General features: G+C 39.0%; 1 protein-coding gene across 2 annotated transcripts; it reads right to left on the bottom strand.

Annotated features, from left to right (window-relative positions):
• Positions 1-1,863: 1,863 nt before the first annotated feature.
• Mmp12 (matrix metallopeptidase 12) lies at positions 1,864-17,560 on the bottom strand. 2 transcript variants are annotated; one of them, XM_031343233.1, is made up of 11 exons: positions 17,523-17,560; positions 13,542-13,589; positions 12,188-12,353; positions 11,145-11,293; positions 10,887-11,012; positions 8,156-8,317; positions 7,636-7,759; positions 6,382-6,515; positions 5,786-5,945; positions 4,418-4,521; positions 1,864-4,096 (listed from the first exon to the last, which is right to left on the bottom strand). In XM_031343233.1, exons 3-11 carry the CDS (start codon positions 12,337-12,339, stop codon positions 3,996-3,998), a joined length of 1,212 nt encoding a protein of 403 aa, XP_031199093.1. In that variant the 5' UTR covers positions 12,340-12,353; positions 13,542-13,589; positions 17,523-17,560; the 3' UTR covers positions 1,864-3,995. The 2 variants fall into 2 exon arrangements, with proteins under 2 accessions (XP_031199093.1, XP_031199092.1); XM_031343232.1 differs by lacking the exon at positions 17,523-17,560 and having other exon boundaries at positions 3,622-4,096; positions 12,188-12,435; positions 13,542-13,706.
• Between the last annotated feature and the right edge of the window lie 2,009 nt (positions 17,561-19,569).

Raw genomic sequence — 19,569 nt, 5'->3', positions numbered from 1 at the left:
GCATTGCTGCTCTTTAAGATGACCCTGGGAATCTCAGGGGCTTTCTTGGTACAGGTACACACACACACACACACACACACACACACACACACACACCTGCAGGCACACATATCTGCATGCAAAAGGAACTGAAATTGAATTAAGCATAAGTGAGTACCAGCCAAAGAGAACAGAAAATTCCCCAAGTGTAAAACTGGCAGCAGAGGATTTTGGGTATACCTTTAAAAAATTGCTAGTTAGGGAAGGATTTATAATGAAACTTTTTAGTACAGATTTTAAAAAGAGGCCGGGAAGTCTCTAGTGAGAAAGAAATCTCTGATTTCCATCAGAAACAATGTTAAACTTAGTAATATAAAACCACAGCTCGGCCTGGTGGCACATATCTGTCATACCCGCCATCATAAGGATGAGGCAGGTGGATTGCTATAAGCATAAGGCTAGTCTGAACTCCATAGAAAGAGCTTGTCTCGACAGGCACTGTTTAAGATTCATGGCTCCAGCTGCATATGTAACAGAGGATGGCCAAGTCGGTCATCAATGGGAGGAGAGGTCCTTGGCCCTGTGAAGGTTCTGTGCCCCAGTATAGGGGAATGCCAGGGCCAATAAGCAGGAGGGGGTGGGATGGTGAGTAGGGGGAGGGGGAAGGGAACAGGGGATTGTTTTAGTTTTTTTTTTTCTTTTTTCTTTTTCATTTTTCTTTGAAGGGGAACCTCGGAAAGGAGATATTGTAAATAAAGAAAACATCTAATAAAAAAAAAAAGATTTTTAAAAATGAGCTCACAAAGCTTTCCTAAAATCCAAAGGAGCAAGATTCTACCAGTGAAAGCCAATTGAAAAACAAGCATTGAACTTCAATCGACAAGGGCTTTGAACATTTGAATCATCAAATCCTTTCCAGATAATGAAGAATTTAAAATATAAAAAGAAATAGAGAAAAATCACAAAGATAAGAAAATAAGAAAGTAAGTCACGACCAGACTGCTTTGAAAGCAAATCAAGTGGAAACCCTGGAAATGACACTTTTTGCTCAAATGTAAAACTGGAACGCATGGGCTAGACAGCAGATTACAGAGATGGAGAGATGGCTTAGTGTTCAGATTATTGGTTGCTATAATAGACGCTCCGAGAGTTCAGTTCCCAGCACCCATGTTAGTTACTCAGTTCATAACCTTCTGTAACTCTAGTTCTAGGGGATCTAATGCTTTCTTCTGGTTTCTTTAGGTCCTGCATGTACATGGTCACGTACACACACTGAGGTAATACACGTGCACATAAAATAAAAATAAACAAATAAGACATTTTTTAAGGAGTTGACTACAAGAAGGCGAAGAGATTGTTACTAAATTTGAAGACAGATGTGAAAAATGGCCTAAGGAATATCAGGGTAAGATAAAATGAACCTAAAGAGAGGTCATAAGAATAAGGGGCTATGATGAAGACTGAAGGATTTTTTTATTTGAGTCTCAGAAGATGATCAAATGATTAAGAAAAACACTCTACAAAAGAAATAATTACTGATTTTTTTCAGAATAGGAGAAAATTCACAAAAATGGAACAATTTTTTAAAAATCTATGAGTTTTCCAAACCATAACAAAAGAGAGCTCATTTTAAAATGTTTTAGGCTTTTTAAAAGTAAAAAACTGCAGCTTGAAGACAGTACAGAATGTCTTAAAAAACATGAGGATATTTGTACTAAACAAGAACATGGAGCCAGCAAAGATGGTCCTAGAGAGTGAGCAACAGAGATGCTTTTAAATAAAAAGCATTTTAGAATTTATAAATTAATAGAATCCTTCTAAAGTATTAGTAAGAAGTTCTCAAGTTTTTGGTCCGTGGCTACCTCTCTATCCTTAAAAGCCATCCAGATTTTGAAGAGCTTTTATTTGTTAATCTGTCTCGGGAAACCTTTGCCATAGCAAAAGTTAAGAAAATATTTTAGCTATTGAGTCAGCTAAGTAATATTTTAATATAAACAATACATTTCCTGAAAAAAAAAATCCATGCTGACAGAATTATTATGAGAATAGTATCATCAATTTAAGATTTTAAATATCTCTTTGCTGCCAACACTAAAATTAATAATTTAAAAGCCATGTCACCTGGGATGATTCAATAAAGGGTAATCAAAATATTTTTTCATAAAAGTAACAAAAACGCCAGCACAAAATTGGCAAAAAAAAAAAAATGGCCATTTTAGAATCTTAACTGCTAGGGTGTAGCTTAAAGGGGGTGTGATTTGTTTGTACACACACAGCCCTGGGTTCAGTTTCTAATACTGAAGAGATAAAGACTCTAGAAATCAATCAAAGACTTCCAGCATCCTAGAAAACAGGTGTTCTTCCTGTGTCAGGACTGTGCAGAACATGAACATCAACATGAACACGAGCCTAATGTCACTCTACCGTGGCTGTGAAATGAGGCTCCTGAACAGAAACTATGCTGTGTGGGATTCCACGCTGGTGGGAAGGTAAGTCCATGGGTGATAGTTTGGGCAGGAGCACTAGGTACAGGAAGTGAAAATTCATAACCAAAATTAATTACCTATCCTATTAAGGACAACATGCTGTCCTTCCCATGATGGGTCTGTTGTCGATCTGCCACCCACCCTGAAGGTGGAAATGCTTCCTACCATTTACCTTCTTTGAAGTAGTCCTCACATGTCTCTTACATGATCCCAGATCTCATGAAGTTGATGTTGAAGGTTAACACTCACATCTGACACATGAAGGCGAAGGAGCCCTTTCCTCATGTCACTCCTATTTCAGTTCATTTCAGTCTCCAAAAATGCCCGAATGACAATCTGCTATGAAGGGTTCTCTGTTTCTTGGACAATACACCAGTCAGTTTTAACACTGGACATATTTCACAAACCCATAAGCTTTAAGTGAGATCTCTACAGCATACCCAATGCAGAAGATAGGGAGTCAAGATGTCAGGACAATAAATAAAACTAATAGAAGGCAGGCGAGGACACAGACATGTCAGGCTCACTACCTTGTCTTTTCCCTGTAACAAACAAAACATATGCTACTCACAGTTCCTCCTGTGCTTAAGGAGGCTTCTGTTTAATGTCCTGTAAGGCCACATAGCAATGGTACAACCCACTTTCTGATGTGGAATGAGCCACACAACACATCTAACAGAACAGAAGCCCCATTTCTTCCTACCTCTTCAGGCTTATGGTCACATGCAGCCACCCTTGGAGTTGTGTGCAGGCTAGAGAATGCTTTCTTTTCTTGGGTTTAGGCTGCTGTTCATACACAAGTGATTAAAAGGACACCAAGTTCAACTTCTTCTAGCTATCACATCTCTATGGATGCCTTGGTACAGTCACAGAAAGACTTTATTTGGAAGTCCACAGTTATTTTTAAAATTGATTGGTTTTCAAGAAAAATATTATAACTAGGGCTGGAGAGATGATACAGGAGTTAAGAGCACAGGCTGCTCTTTCAGGAGATCTGGTTTCAATCCCCACAAGGCTTCTCATAATCATGGTAACTCCCATTTCTAGGGAGCTGACAACCCCTTTCGGCTTCTACCAGCATGTGGTATATAAATATACACATAGGCAACACTCCCCTCCACACACATACTTTTTTTAAGAAAAAAACTAAAAGGCAAACACTTTCTTTAAATTTATTTAAAGAAAATAAAACATGTTACATTTCAGTAAAGACAGGGGAGTAATTCCAAGTTTTCTACTTGAAGGTTGTTAGAAAACAACTTACAGATAAACCAGTTGGCCTTTGAAGGCATGTGTTTTCAAAACTAAGAATTTTGAAATCTTTAAAATTTAGAATTTCGTAATCTTTAAAAAGTTTACTAAAATAGGTTAATTTTGTAAAAGCACTTTTCTGTGTAACTATGGATGTGTGGCCTGTACACCTCCCCTTATCTTGTGTTACATTATTGCCACATAGTTACACCCTGAGCATACAGTGACCATGTACTTATGAAACTGAAAAGCCAGCAAGCCCCCTTCTCTACATTCTTCCTAACAACCGAACCAGCTTGTACTTTTCAATGTTTTGGTGACACGACGCCACAGTGGGTCATATTCCAATAGATAGGCTCCTTGGAAGATGTAGTAGTGTCCTAAAATGGAAACAAAGTCAATTCTTTAATTCTTACCTTGTGTTTTTTTAAAACCTGGAGTTGTTTTAAAATATTATCAAGACTACAAAAGGTGTGATTCCAGAGTTTCATGTTGGGGACCACTAGCAGTACATCGAGCTTGTTAAATGCTACATGCACAGCAGTAAAACTGCTGTGTGACACTGACAGGCAAGTTTTCTCAGGCTGAAGCTGAACATATTCATACCATAAATGGGAGCAGCTTCCACCCCCCCCCATAGTCCCAGCCTACAATTTTGTACATTAAAAATGTAATTTCCAATATGTTCCCAGCCTACTTACTTTTGAAATAGAGGACTGCATCAATTTTAGGCTTGATTCCTGGGAAGTATGTGGAAATCAGCTTGGGGTAAGCAGGGTCCATGAGCTCCTGCCTGACATCATACCTGTGGGAGAAACCAGCACGCAAAAACACAATGAAAAAATGGACTCCACAAGATGACATACACACTCATCTTTCCTGAAAGTGTTTTAAATGTCCTGGTAAAAAATTCAAAGACATAGACAATTGGTTGACTTTTTTTCTAAGCCATCACAGGAATCAGAACTTGAACTTTGTGGACTCCAGTCAAGCATATTTCTGGCCCTCACATTGCCTCCCGGTTGCTCTGTCTCTTCCCATGCAGCCTGGCATTGAAGAGGGTTGGCATATGACAACCCTCACTGGCCTAATGACTTCATCACCATTTTTGTAAATCTTTTCTAGCAAGACATGAGTCAATGATTTTCTCCCATGGCGAAGAGAAGGGGAGCTTAAGAGCCATGGGATCAAAGGGGTTTGAACATCCATGCTAGAGAGAAATGAAACATAAACCATTTTACATCCACACAGGAGAGCGAGGTCTTTGTGTTTCCATTTTACTGAGTGGAAAGAGTCAGCTTTCTCTGGACTTCCAAGTGACAACTCAACATGCTTTTTACCTTATTTTTCAATCAGTTCAGTTGCTTGCCTGACACTAGCACTCTGGAGAAAAGAAAATTCCTTTGCAGATCGGAAGTGTAACAAGGGAGCCAGAAAATTTTAAGAGTATCAGATTACACCTGTTTTCACCTCTCCAGAAAATCTTATTTGGTGAAATCACAAGTCCTGTTTCTCAAACAAGACTGAAATTGGTAGGCCAATTCATATCCCAGATGTGTGGCATTTAGTTGAAATTACGTGTTGAATTTTAAATATTCAAGAAAACATAGAGGCTCTAGCACCTTAGCAGACTCTGTTTGCCTTGTGTCTCGTGTGCAAACGCTGAGGCTCATGACTCTTTTCCTCAGAAGAGGACGGGGATGATCTTCTCCTCCTTCAACATTAGACGAGTAAAATAAGACAGAACCAGACAACTGCTTTGATGACAACTCCCTCTGTTTATCTGTCACTCCAAAAATAGGCTCCTAATTTCATCTTTTGGATTTGCCAATTGTAGAAACGAGTCCTGGAGTTTGGACACCCTCTAACATGAAATCATATCAGAAACTGAAGGCCCAGAGAAAAGAAGGAGGTTGATAGTGACTATTTCAGACCTATATTCTCCTGCTGCCTCTCCCATAAAGACAAAGGTGTCTGAAACGTTTACAGAAAAACTGCCTTCTGAAAAATTCCATTCTGTGCCTGGTCTACAAATCTTAGCAGAAAAAGTACTAGCCATTGAACCTTACCTCCAATATTGTTTATCCACAAAGAAATAGACCTTTTGGCGAAGTGGGTCAAAGACAGCTGCATCAACCTTTTTCACAGATGCAGAGAAGCCCAGGGAGTGTATACTTCTGGGATAGCGTGGATCTGGTACTAAGTTGTTTATTAACCAGTACTTCTCGTCTATGAGGACAAACAGAAAGAGCCCAACAGAGTCACACCAAACGGATAATAAAACACTCACGTACCATAAAACATCTCTCTTGAGCAGAGTTCTAAAGTTGATTTTACTTTATTTGTACTGGGGGTTGGAGGAACCCCAAGGTAAGTAGGGTCTTTGTCACTGAGAAATGTCACCCCACTGTTTTTGTTCTCAGTCATTGCTTTACTTCCTGTGGCTCTGCAGTTTTTTTTTAAGTGCTATTGTTTCATAGTTCATATACCTTTTTTTAAAGGTGTGCATTTTCTATATTTTTGGGCTTAACTTACAGCTCAGAGCCACCGTTACAAAAGTCAAGAGTGCTGTTTTTAGTCTCTATTTATGAAAGGTGGTACCAATTCCTTTACTTATTCTGTTCCTTAAATCATTCTCAGTGGCAGGACCAAGTATCATAGCTACCTTTAAAAAGAAAAAGTTGATTTCTGCCTTCAATTTCATAAGCAGCTTGAATACCAGATGGGATGGTTGGCCATAAGGAAGAAATTGAAGTAATGTTGGTGGCTTCATTCCCAGGTAGCTTCCACCAGAAGAACCTGATATGAAATACATTTATTATATGTGAGAAATCACTGTTGACTCACATTCTTCAGAATGCAAATGAGACGAACTTTCAAAGTGGTTGAGTATTTCTTTATTTTCACACTCTATTCCATACATTTCTGTGTGACAGCACCATGCAAAAGACCCTTAGTCAATTCAGTTAACTATAGTAACTTCAACAAGAAACCTGAAGAAAGAAACACCCAAAGTCTGAGCCCCACTGATCTATGGTTCAAGTCTGGTGTCACAACTGGTTAGCTGGTTTGTAAATCGAAGAAGTTACTGTTTCATAATCCCAATATGGGATCATCTGTCCTATCTCCCACACATTAACCTCCTCACTGCCCTCCCCTAAGCCAACACCTGTCTCCATTTCTGCTCCAAGTCAAAAACTTGGAGACATTCTGGAATTCTCCATCTCCTCAAGGAAGTCTACACAGGAGCTTTTCAAAGCCTTAACTCCAGACATTTGTGTGTGTGTGTGTGTGTGTGTGTGTGTGTGTGTGTGTGTGTGTGTAGGTGTTCATGTATATGTATGTGTGCACATGTGGGTGGAGGCTTCAGATTTATTCCTCAATCACCACCCACCTTATATTTTGAGACATGTTCTCATTGAGCCTGGAGTTTTTTGATTCACTTAGACTGGCTTAGGTTCAGAAAGCCCGAGCAACTATTCTTTCTTTCGATGCATTGGGGTTTAGTCAGGGCAGCTGCCATTAGACATTTCTGTGTTGGCTGGGAATTAAACTCATGTCCTCGTGTTTGAACACCAAGAACTTTGCCAACAAAACCATCTCACCAACCCCTGAGACTTTAGCATTTTTACCTGTAAACAAAACAGGTAGGCTTCTCCACTTCCTATCTTTGAATTCCCTGACCAGATTCCCACAACAAATTGATTTTTTTCCCAGACTAGATTTCTAGTCAACACAAGCAGGGTCACAGAATTCCCTACTTCAAAAGTCTAAGATCTCTCCAAACCTTGAGACTCACATTGAAGTTCCTGCCCTAAGGATTTGACGTACATCAGTTCAAGTATCTTCTGACAAATGAACAAACAACAACTTTCACCATACATCCCATAACGTTGGTTAGATATGAAAATAATCCTACCAGTCTTTAAAGAAAAAGATTTTCTCTCCCACTGTTGTGACAGCATCAAAACTCAAGCTTTGCTGACAGAAAGTTGATGGTGGACTGCCAGGATTCGTCAAGGATGGGTTTTTCCCTGAGGCTCCTGAAAGACATTTTGATGTTCATTTGGGGGAATTTTTTAAGAGGAAGAGATATTCATTTTAAATATTGTTTCCTAATGGAAAATACAAAAACAGTCCTGTTTCCTATGGAATTCAGGAGAAGCATCCCTGGAGGACTGTATCATACTTAGTTGCAGCATCACAGAAGGGAATAATTGGATTTTCTTCCTCTGGATGCCCTCTCCCCGTCAACCAAGCATTAGTGCCACTTAGAAAACACTGCAAATGTGAGACAAAATGAAGCTAGTCTGTGACACCTAACTCACAGGGAGCATGCACTCAGGCCTCAAAATGAGATATTAATGTTTTCCAAATGTAGACATGAGATTATTCATGAGTGAGTGGCATTGTATGGCGAATGATGAGGTTCAACTTACCATAGAGAGACTGAATGTTATATATATCATCAGCAGAGAGGCGAAATGTGTTGGGGTCAAGGTATTTGTAGGTGGGGTACATTATTGACTTTGGATTATTGGAATGCTGCAGCCCCAAGGAATGGCCAAGCTCATGAACAGCAACAAGGAAGAGGTTTGTGCCTAAGAGATAGCAAGAATAAAGCTGTGAAATAGACTATCACATTTTCTTTAACTTACACATAAAATTGTACATGTTTATAGCATACCATATGATGTTTTGATGCCTACACTTATTGTACTATGTTTAAACAGGATAAATATATCTCTTCAAATATATACCATTTGTATGGCAAAGACACTAAAAAATCTTTCTTCTAGCCTTTCGAATTAAAGAGTATGCTACTGTTGCCGATAGATGTATTACTGAACCACAGTGCCAACAAGAGAACCCCAGGTTCCTAACTGTGTATTAGTGTCAATGGATTAACCATTCTCAACCGTACCTCCTATTTCTCCTCAACCACTATTCTGCTCTCAACCTTTGTAAGACTAACTTTTCTCACGTCTCTATATGAATAAAATAAAAGGGTACAGATCTTCTATGCCTGACATTTTTAAACATAACATAGTTCCATCCATGTAATAGGAACCCATCCTTTAGTGACCAAATGTCATCCCACTGTGAATGTTCTGTGACACAGGAGTGCAAGCACCTGCAGAGGCCAGAGTCATTGGATCTGCCTAGAGCTAGTTACCAGGTAGTTGTGAGCTGTCCAACCTTGGTGTTGGGAACAGAGTTCAGATCCTCTAAAACATCAGCATGTTCTCTTAAACTCTGAGCCATCTCTCCAACCCATCGCTTTGTCATTGAAGAAGATAATACAGTGTCTAACACATTAAAAGGGAGCATTTGACAATCCTTTACTTATTTGCCCCACTCTTTCAAAGAACATTTCTCAGGCTCAATTTTGTTGACGTTATAGGCTAGATAAGAATTGTCAGAGCAATCCTCTGTTACAGGTGTTTAGAGATCTCTAGTCACACTACCCTAGTCGTACCAATTCTATTTTTGATTAAAAATGTCTGAAAAATGTCCCTTTGGAGCCAAAATTGTCTACAGTTATGTACCATTTCATTGGCACACAGATGAAATATTATCTGGTGTGAACGTTTCTACACCTGATTCTAAATTAGGCTAAAGGGACCACATTACTTTTAATAATATGTAGTTTAAAGGAATGAACCCTAGCCAAGCAGCTGGGCTGTGAATATTGACTCAACTGCTTAATTTATTTGGTTCATCTTGTGGATCCCGTTTCCTCACTTGTGAGATACACAGTGGCTTCTGTGTAGCTGGATGAGGAGAACACAGGGTACACTACATTTCCCAGTGTTTATGACACCTGAGTTTAGTAGAAAATGCTTCCTAAACATTTTCTATGTTCTTAGAAAACTAATAAACACTAAAATTAGAATGGAGTTCTAGGCATTGGAAATGCTTTTGTTCATTCATTCATTCATTCATTCACTCATTCAGGAAGATGACTTAGGACCATGAGTTCAAGGACAACCTGGGCCACATAGATAAAATTTTCAAAGCTACCTTTTTTTTTTGAAAAAAAAAAATAGAGTTAAATCAAGTTTTAAAATAAGGCCAGGAGCCAACAGAACATGTTCTAGCCCTTGCGTTTTTGTGCAAGTTTGTCACCAACATTTGCTTGTTCTCCTGTGCAGGTGAGAGCAGCTGTATTGATATACATTTATTAATAGGACCCATTAGATTCCAACGCAGTCTCAGTTGATGAAGAGGTTATACCCAATCCCCAAATAACCCTGGAAAAACCTCAGACACATGGACATGTCTGGTTAAGAACTTGTAGTTCAGCAAGTAGTAAGTCATACAAGACACACCTTACAGCCTTCAAATGCCCTTATCAAAACTTTGATAAGCTTTAGGGTATGTGTCTATCTTTGTGGTAGACATGGGGTATGTAAATTGCATAGCTACATATCACACAAAAAATCAGCCAGAGAAGGGGGATTCGGAGTAGGGAGACCATGTTCTTGAATTTCTCCGTATGTATTCCATATGAATGAATTGTATAACTGAGGATTTCCAAGAGACATTAGAAAGGGTACTGAGATGATGGGTTAAATGTGAGATTGCCTCCAATAATAACAATAACAATAATGAATAATGCATAGTAAGGTAAAATCACTCCCCATTATTTGAGTGGGATAGTGAGTTACAGTCCAAACTAATTGATTCTGAAGATGGTGTCTCAAGATCACACAAGGCTCCAGGACTACATATGAGCTTGTACACAGAGATACATAGGGATCTGTAATTATCTTTTTTTTCTGTGACTTTCTGTAATTATCTTTTGGGGTCACTGAGAAATTAAGAAATTGCCAACAAAAGATGGATCACACAGAATTAGTCCCTTCTTATAAGTTTATAGATTTTACTGGCCAAACCCCAACTAAAATTTTTCACGTTTCCAAGGGTGCTCACAGAATCTTAGTGGTCCTTGGAGATGATCTCTGTCATAATTATGTCCAACATCCCTGATTCACAATGGGGAAAATTACACTTCATATAGAGGATCTTAAATTTTATTTAGAGGCAAACATAATTAGAATTTGTTATTTCATAACATAATGTAATCTTTTGTCAGAACATATTCTTTGAGATCATGGCCTATCTTAAATTTCATTAAGGTTAGTTTAATTTTCTTCTCTCTCCTACCTCGAAAACTTTTAGTCCAGGTTTCTGCCTCATCAAAATGTGCATCTCCTTGAATACCAGGTCCAGGATAAAAAGCGTGGGCTAGTGTACCACCTTCACCATCAAAATAGTTGAAGTCTCCATGAGCTTTGCAAAGTGAAAGAAAGTCATTAGTCACCTGCGTCTGTCACAAGGCATCACAGGTCATCACACATAACATGGTGAGTGATGACATCATACAGCATGATGAATGACACAGGTGAAGCATAAGATGTATACCTCCAAATGCAAAAAGTATCATAATGTCAGCCTCGCCTTTATGGAGCTTTCTGAAACGTAGAGGAGTCACATCACTCCAGACTTGAAAAGCTTTCTGAAATATGTAGTCTACATCCTCACGCTTCATGTCCGGAGTGTAATTATAGATCCTGTGTTGGAGAAAGAAAGGGAAACAAACATGACACCATTGGTTAGTTTTTCCTTTCTAGGAAGTTCTTCCTATAGGCACCCATGCCTATAGGAAGAACTTCCTCACAAACTGACAGTCTTAAGTAAGAAAAGTGTGTTAAAGTTCAAATTTTTTCCCCTTTGGAAAACTTACTTATCAATCAAAATGTAATTTAATTTCCTCTTATTTATAACTTACCAGTAGTTATAGTGAAGCATTTACTTTCATAGACATAAATACCCAATGTGCCAAAATTTATCAGTTTTTAATATTGTACAGACTTCTCTCTTTTATTTGTGTTAATTCAGTTTTATTCTGTCTGTTTGTTGCTTCTCTGCTCTGTACTGACTGACAAGGCAAATTACTGAAAGTCTTCCTTCAGTGAGCAACTCTCCTCACAGAGATAATAAATTGTGTGTGTCTGCCTGTGTATATATACATACTCACATGGGTATGGGTATGCATGTAGTGTGTGCATGCATGTAGAGGTTTGACTCAGGCATCTTCCTCAAACCTGCTCCACTTTCATTATTGAGGCAGGGTCTCTCAACCAAAGCCAGAGACCCCTGACTCTACTTAGTCTGGTTAGTCAACTTTCCCTGGACACCCCCATCTCTGCCTCCCATGTGCTGGGATCACAGGCAGCCACCATGCCTGGCTTTTACATATCTTCTTGGGATCTGAACTCTGATCCTCGTGGTTGCTTTCTCCACTGAGCCATCAACCCTGTCTGGAGATAATGAATGCATTTGTATTAACAATTTACAGAGGCTATTCTTAGATTTAGAACTTCGTTGTAGCTAAATGTTCTAGGTTTCTAGAAGCTGCACTCATAGGCAAGTAGAAGAGCTCCCCAGGCACACACTGACTTTACCTGTAAGTGAGGTACCGCTTCATCCATCTTGACCTCTGGGGCACTGCCCTAAGATGCTGTATATCAGGCACTCCACATCGAGGTGTGTGCATTACTGCCAGAGTTGAGGTGTCCAGTTGCCCAGTTGCTTCTAGCCCAAAGTACTGCTGCATTTCTTGGAGTTTTTCTTCTAGGAAGTTTCTATTGGTTTTTGTTTTTGTCATTGGAATTCTGTCTTCTTCATAGTCATAAAATTTTGACAAGTACCTCTAGATAAAACACAAGCATGGCACAGAGTTGTGTGCAGCCGGGTTTCTGCTGGGAGCCCCACAAACATGGTCAGTAGCATACTGATATTCTAGAACCAGGTATTTTAATCATAGGCTACATTATTATTATTATTATTATTATTATTATTATTATTATTATTATTATTATTGTTGTTGTTGTTGTTGTTGTTGTTGTTACCTAGAGAATCAATTACAAGAAGGAAAAATAACTTCCTATGCTATTTAAAACATAAATGATTAGTCAGATTACCAAAATTCCAGAGGAAAAACTATTTATTATTCTGCTTCTTCAGACTTGCTTCTAGGCCTTTAGGAGCCATTTTAGCATCTAGTGTATAAAGGTACTTGATTGGAGGAGGTAATTTAGTGGTAGAGCAACTGCCTAGCATGCTAGCAAGTCTGGGATTAGTCCCCAGCATTGAAGAAAATCTTGACACTGTAGAAAACTTGGATGAATTCAAAATAAAAATAATGTTAGAAAATAGAGCCAGCTGCTAAGGAGGCTGATACAGAAGTTTCGTCTGAGCCCACAAGTTCAAAGCCAGACTAGACAACTCAGTAGGACTCTGTCTCAAAAAGGAATGTATACAATTTTAGAAAATAGGTGTTCAAATTTTTTTAATTATAAAAGGGTAAAAAATTTTCAAATCTTACTTAAAATACTTATGAATAAATGTATGAGATAAATGAACAGGGAGAGAATATGCTGTAACTATCATAAAATCTTGAAGTGGTCACATGGATTAAGCAAAGTCCAAATCTCACATTATTAATGGACATCAAAGTACCACCACAAATAAATGACAAATGGGATGGGAGACAAACACACATGCTCTATCAGAAATGTAATCCAATTATATTGAGCTATAGTGATTTAGCCAAAGCTTTTTGTAGATGGTACAATTATTCATCAGTTTAATGATGTTCTTTCATTTTTGTAATCCTCTCTGGAAAACAAAACATGGTAACGATAGAATCTGTACTGATTTTCAAATCAAATAACCCTTTTCAACATAATGTTTGCAAATTCAGCAACTATTAAAGACACAGTCTGGTTGGACCAGAGCAACTCTGTATATACTTACTGCAGCAAATTCACTCTCATTCATGGGAGCAGCCCCACAGCCAGATACCTGTAAGAACACAATCATCATGAGAAACTTCATTGTGCAGACTCCTTTCAGCAGAGTCCAGCTCGTCAACCTGCTTCCTCCCAATGCAAGTTCCCTTTAAGTCTCACTTTATATAACCCTAGAGCCAGGATCTGTGAACATGAAATCCTCTATATGACTCACTATTGATGTCATCCCTTGATTTACTTCAGAACCACGTGAAGTAACAGCAAACCATCGTGTAACTCATCACTCACCTCTGCATCTCTGCTTCTTGCAAATGACCAGTAAGTCTTAACTTCTACCTACTGCTACCTAAAGGTAAGATAAAACATTAACAACATAGTAACCAAATACAAACAGAACTCCATTAGCAGAGTTTTGGAAAGCTTGGTATTAACAGTCCCCTTTATAATTTATAATGTAGGTGAAGTGTTTTAGAGTAAAATTTTCAAAAATATGTGAAGAAAATATTTTTTTTCTAGAATATATCAATCCTTTATTTGTTTAAATACCAGAAAACGTTTGTACCATGAGCATGCTTTGATGCTGCTCTACATGCAGGCTTAGGTTCTTCTATGGATTGAAGCTCTGACTCAAGGGAGCTGAAATCCAATCCTGATTGGTTGTTTGGAGAGATTCTGGAGCTCAGTTTCTCGTCTTTCATGATGTTGGAGTTCAGCACTTGCAGCTATGTTATGAAAGACTTCCTTTCTGCAGCCTCTTCATCTCCTTCCCCATGAAGTATTTAAAGAATAGAAACTTTCAGAAATCAAGGATTAACATTCCCAAAGTAGAATTTTGGAATGAGGCTACTGCGTGGGCAGAGGCTCTGTTCAACACTCCCTTAATCCCACCACAAGAAGAGTCTACATGAAAAGCCTACTGCATGGGTGTGCGAATGGGTTGTAATTTAGGCACCCAATTTCCCTGGATTCAAACATGCTGCCTACTTCCTAGTGCTAATTTTAATTCATCTTTTAAGGGCCCATGAAATGATTCAGCAGGCAAAGACACTTGCTCCCAAATCTGATGAGCTGAGTTTGATTTCCAGGAAGCAAAATGGTAGAAGTCAAGAACAGATGACTGGAAGTTGTCCTCTGGTTTCCACAGGCCTATTATGCAATGCATGAACACAGAGATATGCAAAACAAACAAACAAACAAGCAAAAAAACCAAACATATACTTATTTTTTAGGTTATCATGAAAAACAACAGATCCAGTAGGGTTTATAGGTGTCCTGTGCTTCGTGACCATTTGTTCTCCTTTCTTAAAGGTTTGAGGGTTTGGACTCTTCTCAGATAGGAAGAGGAATCTCCCTCCCCCTGCACTATCCCTGGATACTTCCCAAATCTTGTCTCTTTCATGTCAAGATCTATAGGTTCCACTTGAGATGAGAACTATACTCTTTAACCTCCTTATGCTCTTGTGACAGCTAAATGAGACAGTGGTTATGCATGCTAGCGACAGGAAAGCTGCTCACTATTGTGCAGTCACTTCCCTTTGTGAATAGGGACTGTAAAGTACTAAATTTGTAAATAGGTGAAGTTCAAAGATTCAAAAAGAGAATGATCATGTGGTACACATTGTAAAGTAATCTTTTCAAACATTGAGTTTAGTCCAAGAATTGTAAGAGGAATGCAACTGTATTGGGCTAGAAAAGTGGGGAAATAGAGGTTTTGGGAACTACTCCTCATGTTGAAAACTACATTGAGGGTAGTAGGTGCTCAGTAAGTATCTAGCACTGAGTCTGATTGGAGAATGTTAAAGATACTGAAAGTGAACCTCCCTGGCAGGAGCGATAGCCCTGCAAATAGGGTTTGTTCCTCATTCATGGAAAACAAGAAGTGGTCTCATCCACAGCAAAGCAGAACTCAGTTCTTGGAAGATTTGCATGAAACATTTCATGAATATAGGATACAAGATGCAAGGGGATAACACAGATAGAAAGAAGTGAGAGGGTGCCCTTGCAGAGAGGAGAGTAGATGGCCACATCCACATTTGGGTTTCTGTCACACAGAACTAGTCTACTTCAGCTGTATCTGGGACAGGCCTAAAAACCTGATCACAGACCTGAGACGTACACTTCAAAAGGAGCCAATCTCCTGAGGTAGTCAGTCACTGACATCTCCTAGCTGTTGTGTTCCAGATTGGTCTCTGCTAAAGTCTGTGGAGAGATTTGAGTGCTTTCTTTATTTAGGCATAAAGGTGCTCTAAGAATTATTTTGTTATTAGCTCAACTGAGATTGAACATTATTTCCTGGCCTTCACAGTGTTTCGATAATCTTAATTGATTTCCTAGCTGTAATTAGCTTGGAATTTTTACTAAGAAGCTGTCTTACCAGACAGGGTGTCTGAAGAGTTAGAGATAGCAGTTAGGCACTTATTATCAGAACAGTCTCACACAAGACAGAATTGTTTTACATGCCAGAGAAAAGTTAGAAGTTGTAGAGCCTCCGTTACTAATTATCTATGTTACAGCCAAGGAATGCTAGCATACGACCATCAGCTACTTGCCTCAGACAGACCCAGAGAATTTATCTTGGGGCTGCCAAAATAGCCCAAGAAGAAGGACATCACTGTTCCTCCGCCTTGCACCTGGCTGCTTGTTCTCACTGACCTTGATGTGACCATCTCCCGCCTACATGACTTCTGTAGTTTGCCCTGTTCTCTGTATACTATATAAGCTTGATTTTTACTTTGTACAAATTGCATTCAGATACCACACTCCCTTGTGTCGTTTTCTGTTTGTCACTCTCTGAATTCTTTACCCACCAGGCCAGAACTTTAATCACCCCATGGAACAAGGGGTCCCTGAAGCAACCCAGTCCGTGGCAGGTTTCCCAGTGTCTCAACTCATCAGTTGCTCCAATCTGGTTAAGTGTAAGGAGAAAAGGACTATGTGGCTAACTACAGGGTACCACAGCTATTGCTTAATTCCTAGACTCAGGCTAACCCAATTGACAACTCATGCTATGGTGTCCTATGACACCAAGCTGTCACAAAATCTCTTCAAGACAAGATTTTCATTTGTAAAGTTGGAGTAAAAATGGTTTCTACATCAAGAGCTGTTATAAATATTGCATTAAATAATAGGAAAAAGTACGCAGTCAGCTGCCTGGAACGTTTTAAAAATTACCTACAATCCCTATACTTAAGGCTCAGGGAACATCACAAAAGAGAGAGTAAAAAAAATTATAAGAACCAGAGGCCTAGGATCCCTGTTGTGAGATAGTGTTTTTTTGTATAGGACAGCAAAACTACATCCATGGAAACTCAAAAATCCGGTCACCTAAGCAAGACCTGTGTAATTACTATACCAGTGTCAAGTCAATATGAATGGGGGAAACATTACAAGGCTCCTAGGTGAAAAGCTAGTTCATGCTTGCTGAGAAAGAATACATTTTCTCTGGTGCTGAGTCCCATGATACCTTATCCAATCCCCGCTTGTCATGGTCATCCTTAAACATACACACACACACACACATACACACGTGCATACACACACACACACACACACATGAGCGAGCATTTTTAAAAAAAGTTCGTAATGAAGACAAAGAGGAAGGTTGACTACTGCTCAGCTCTTCCCAGAAGGAGCTACAATAAGATCCTGATCCAGCTTCAGCTTTAAGGCTGAGGATCACAAGAGAGACACTTCAGGAACAATCTGATGGCTATCGATGATGTGCAATGCTAAGAACATGTTTATGAAATGCAAAAAATCACTGCTGCCCATGTTTTTCATGATCATCAGACTTTCATTAAGTAGAAGGCATATTTTATAGCATAAAATTTCTAAAAGCAAATGAGCCTCTAGTCATTGCTTCATCTTTAGACAGCTATCAGTACACTTGAGTGTATACCAGTGACATCTGTAGCCATTTGTAATGCCATTCCCCAGGAATCCAGAAGCAAATTGAGGAATGGTTCCAGGAAGGAGCTATGCTCACAAAATACACAGACAAATCTCTTCTCTGATCTTTCACACGCTGGTGGCTTATTCATACAGGAAGAAAACTTTAGTTGCTTAAACTTCCCCCTGTTAATGCATGAAGAAACGGGAGTCTTGGAAGAGGAAACGGGTTGCTCCGGGGAGCATTCTGGGGGCCTCTTCACTTTGTCCACTTTGTTGCCACTTTTCCCTTCTTTATTCATTTCAATTTTTCTGCAATGGAGAAAAGTTCTTCTAAATAACAAATTAAATACAATTATTTAAAGCTTTCTTTAACAGAAGGTTTTGAGGAATATTTAGGAAAATTAAAGTCTTGCTGAGTTTAATCTTAAACACAAGCACATCTGCTACCATCAGGGGAAGAGCACCCTCCTAAATGGAGCAGCTGCTGGTACTGGGTGTGGTTCTGTGGCCCTTCTAAGAGAAAGGACTGCACTAAACATGCTCCTTAATCTTGTAAGTGAGAGGACATGGGAACAACTAGTACTTCAGAGGCACATCTACTGCCTTCTGTATAAGTACCCTTCCCAAGACTGCACCAGAGAGCTCTCTAGTATCAAGTCAGTCTCCCCATATAGGAAGTTAGAGTGTTGGCAAAAATCTTGAATGCATAGAATTTATGAATGAGGACTACCACACTGTTGCAGTCCATAGAAGTAAAGTAGATGGAAGAATTGGAAAGATTCAAAGAGTACCATGTGTCCTCTTCCTTAACAAATGGCTCACTTGCAAGCAAGTGTAAGCTAAGAGACAAAATACAGCAAGAAGTAGCATTCATAAGTACATAGAGATGCTGATGTGCATGCATGTGTCCACTGTTGGAAAAGATTTAAAAAAATGTTTTCCCTATACTAGGACTGGTGTTATAATTCAGGGAGATAATTTTCATTATTCCTGCATAAGATCCTAGGTTCAATTCTATTATTATAAAGAAAATGTGTGTGTGTGCATGTGTATGTGTGTATGTATGTGTATGTAGGTGTGTGTGTGTGTATGTATGTGTATGTAGGTGTGTGTGTGTGTGCGTGTGTATGTGTGTATGTATGTGTATGTAGGTGTGTGTGTGTGTATGTATGTGTATGTAGGTGTGTGTATGTAGGTGTGTGTGTGTGTATGTATGTGTATGTAGGTGTGTGTGTGTGTGTGTGTGTGTGTGTGTGTGTGCGTGCGTGTAAATGTTCTTCTCCAATAAACAGGTCAACTGAGGGCAGTGATTCATGACTCACATGTGTGGCCTGACTTGACTTTGCAGCTGAGTTCAGAGGAAACAGAAAACCTGCAAGCTGTGTGGTTTCTCATGAGTTATTCAAGGTCAATTTCCCTGTCTATACATGACTATGGTGAGGATTAGATGAGAGAAGACAAAATACTAGTCAGGGTTGTGCCTGACCCATTTCTTCCATGTCACACCTGGAGCAGTGTTTCTTGATGTTTCTTTCATTGATACTTCTCATAAATGGTATTTTAAAAATGTTAGTTATTGCTCCATTGTCAGGTGTTGACAGAGATGTGTTCCCTCCTTTATGCAGAATGGACTAAAATGTTTGGCCTCTGATGATCAATTTTTACCTGATTGAAGATGACATGGTCTTCTTTAGGATGTCTGGCTATATGCCCCTGAACAGGTAAAAACCACTTGTTTTAAGTTGAATCTTTCTAGGGGATAATAAAAAGGTTTGAGATAATATCTATGTTGCCAGGAAGTCTGGGTTATGTCATTAAGAATATCATTCTTCTCAGGAAGGACTAACCAACCATAACTGTTGGTCAGATAGACTCAGAAAATAACAAGGCAGTGGCTGAAGAGGAAAGCCTGAGTGAGAAATGAGTCTGAACAGCTCACCATAAGCATGAGCCAAGGTAGGTTTTAAATTAGGTTATTGTTTCCATATAATTTTTTCCCTTTTTTAAAAGCTGCACTCAAGCAGCTAGTAGGCTCTTTATATCTTATTTAACATTGTGACCATGAGCAAATTTACAGTCTTCTTCTCAGATGTCTGAATCCAGTGATGTTCAACTATATTTTAAGATAAATGGTGATTTTT

Source organism: Mastomys coucha, unplaced genomic scaffold, assembly GCF_008632895.1.
Source record: "Mastomys coucha isolate ucsf_1 unplaced genomic scaffold, UCSF_Mcou_1 pScaffold23, whole genome shotgun sequence".
Taxonomy (NCBI): Eukaryota; Metazoa; Chordata; class Mammalia; order Rodentia; family Muridae; genus Mastomys; species Mastomys coucha.
The sequence above is the reverse complement of the archived record's forward strand: the minus strand, read 5'-3'. Positions and strand labels throughout refer to the sequence as shown.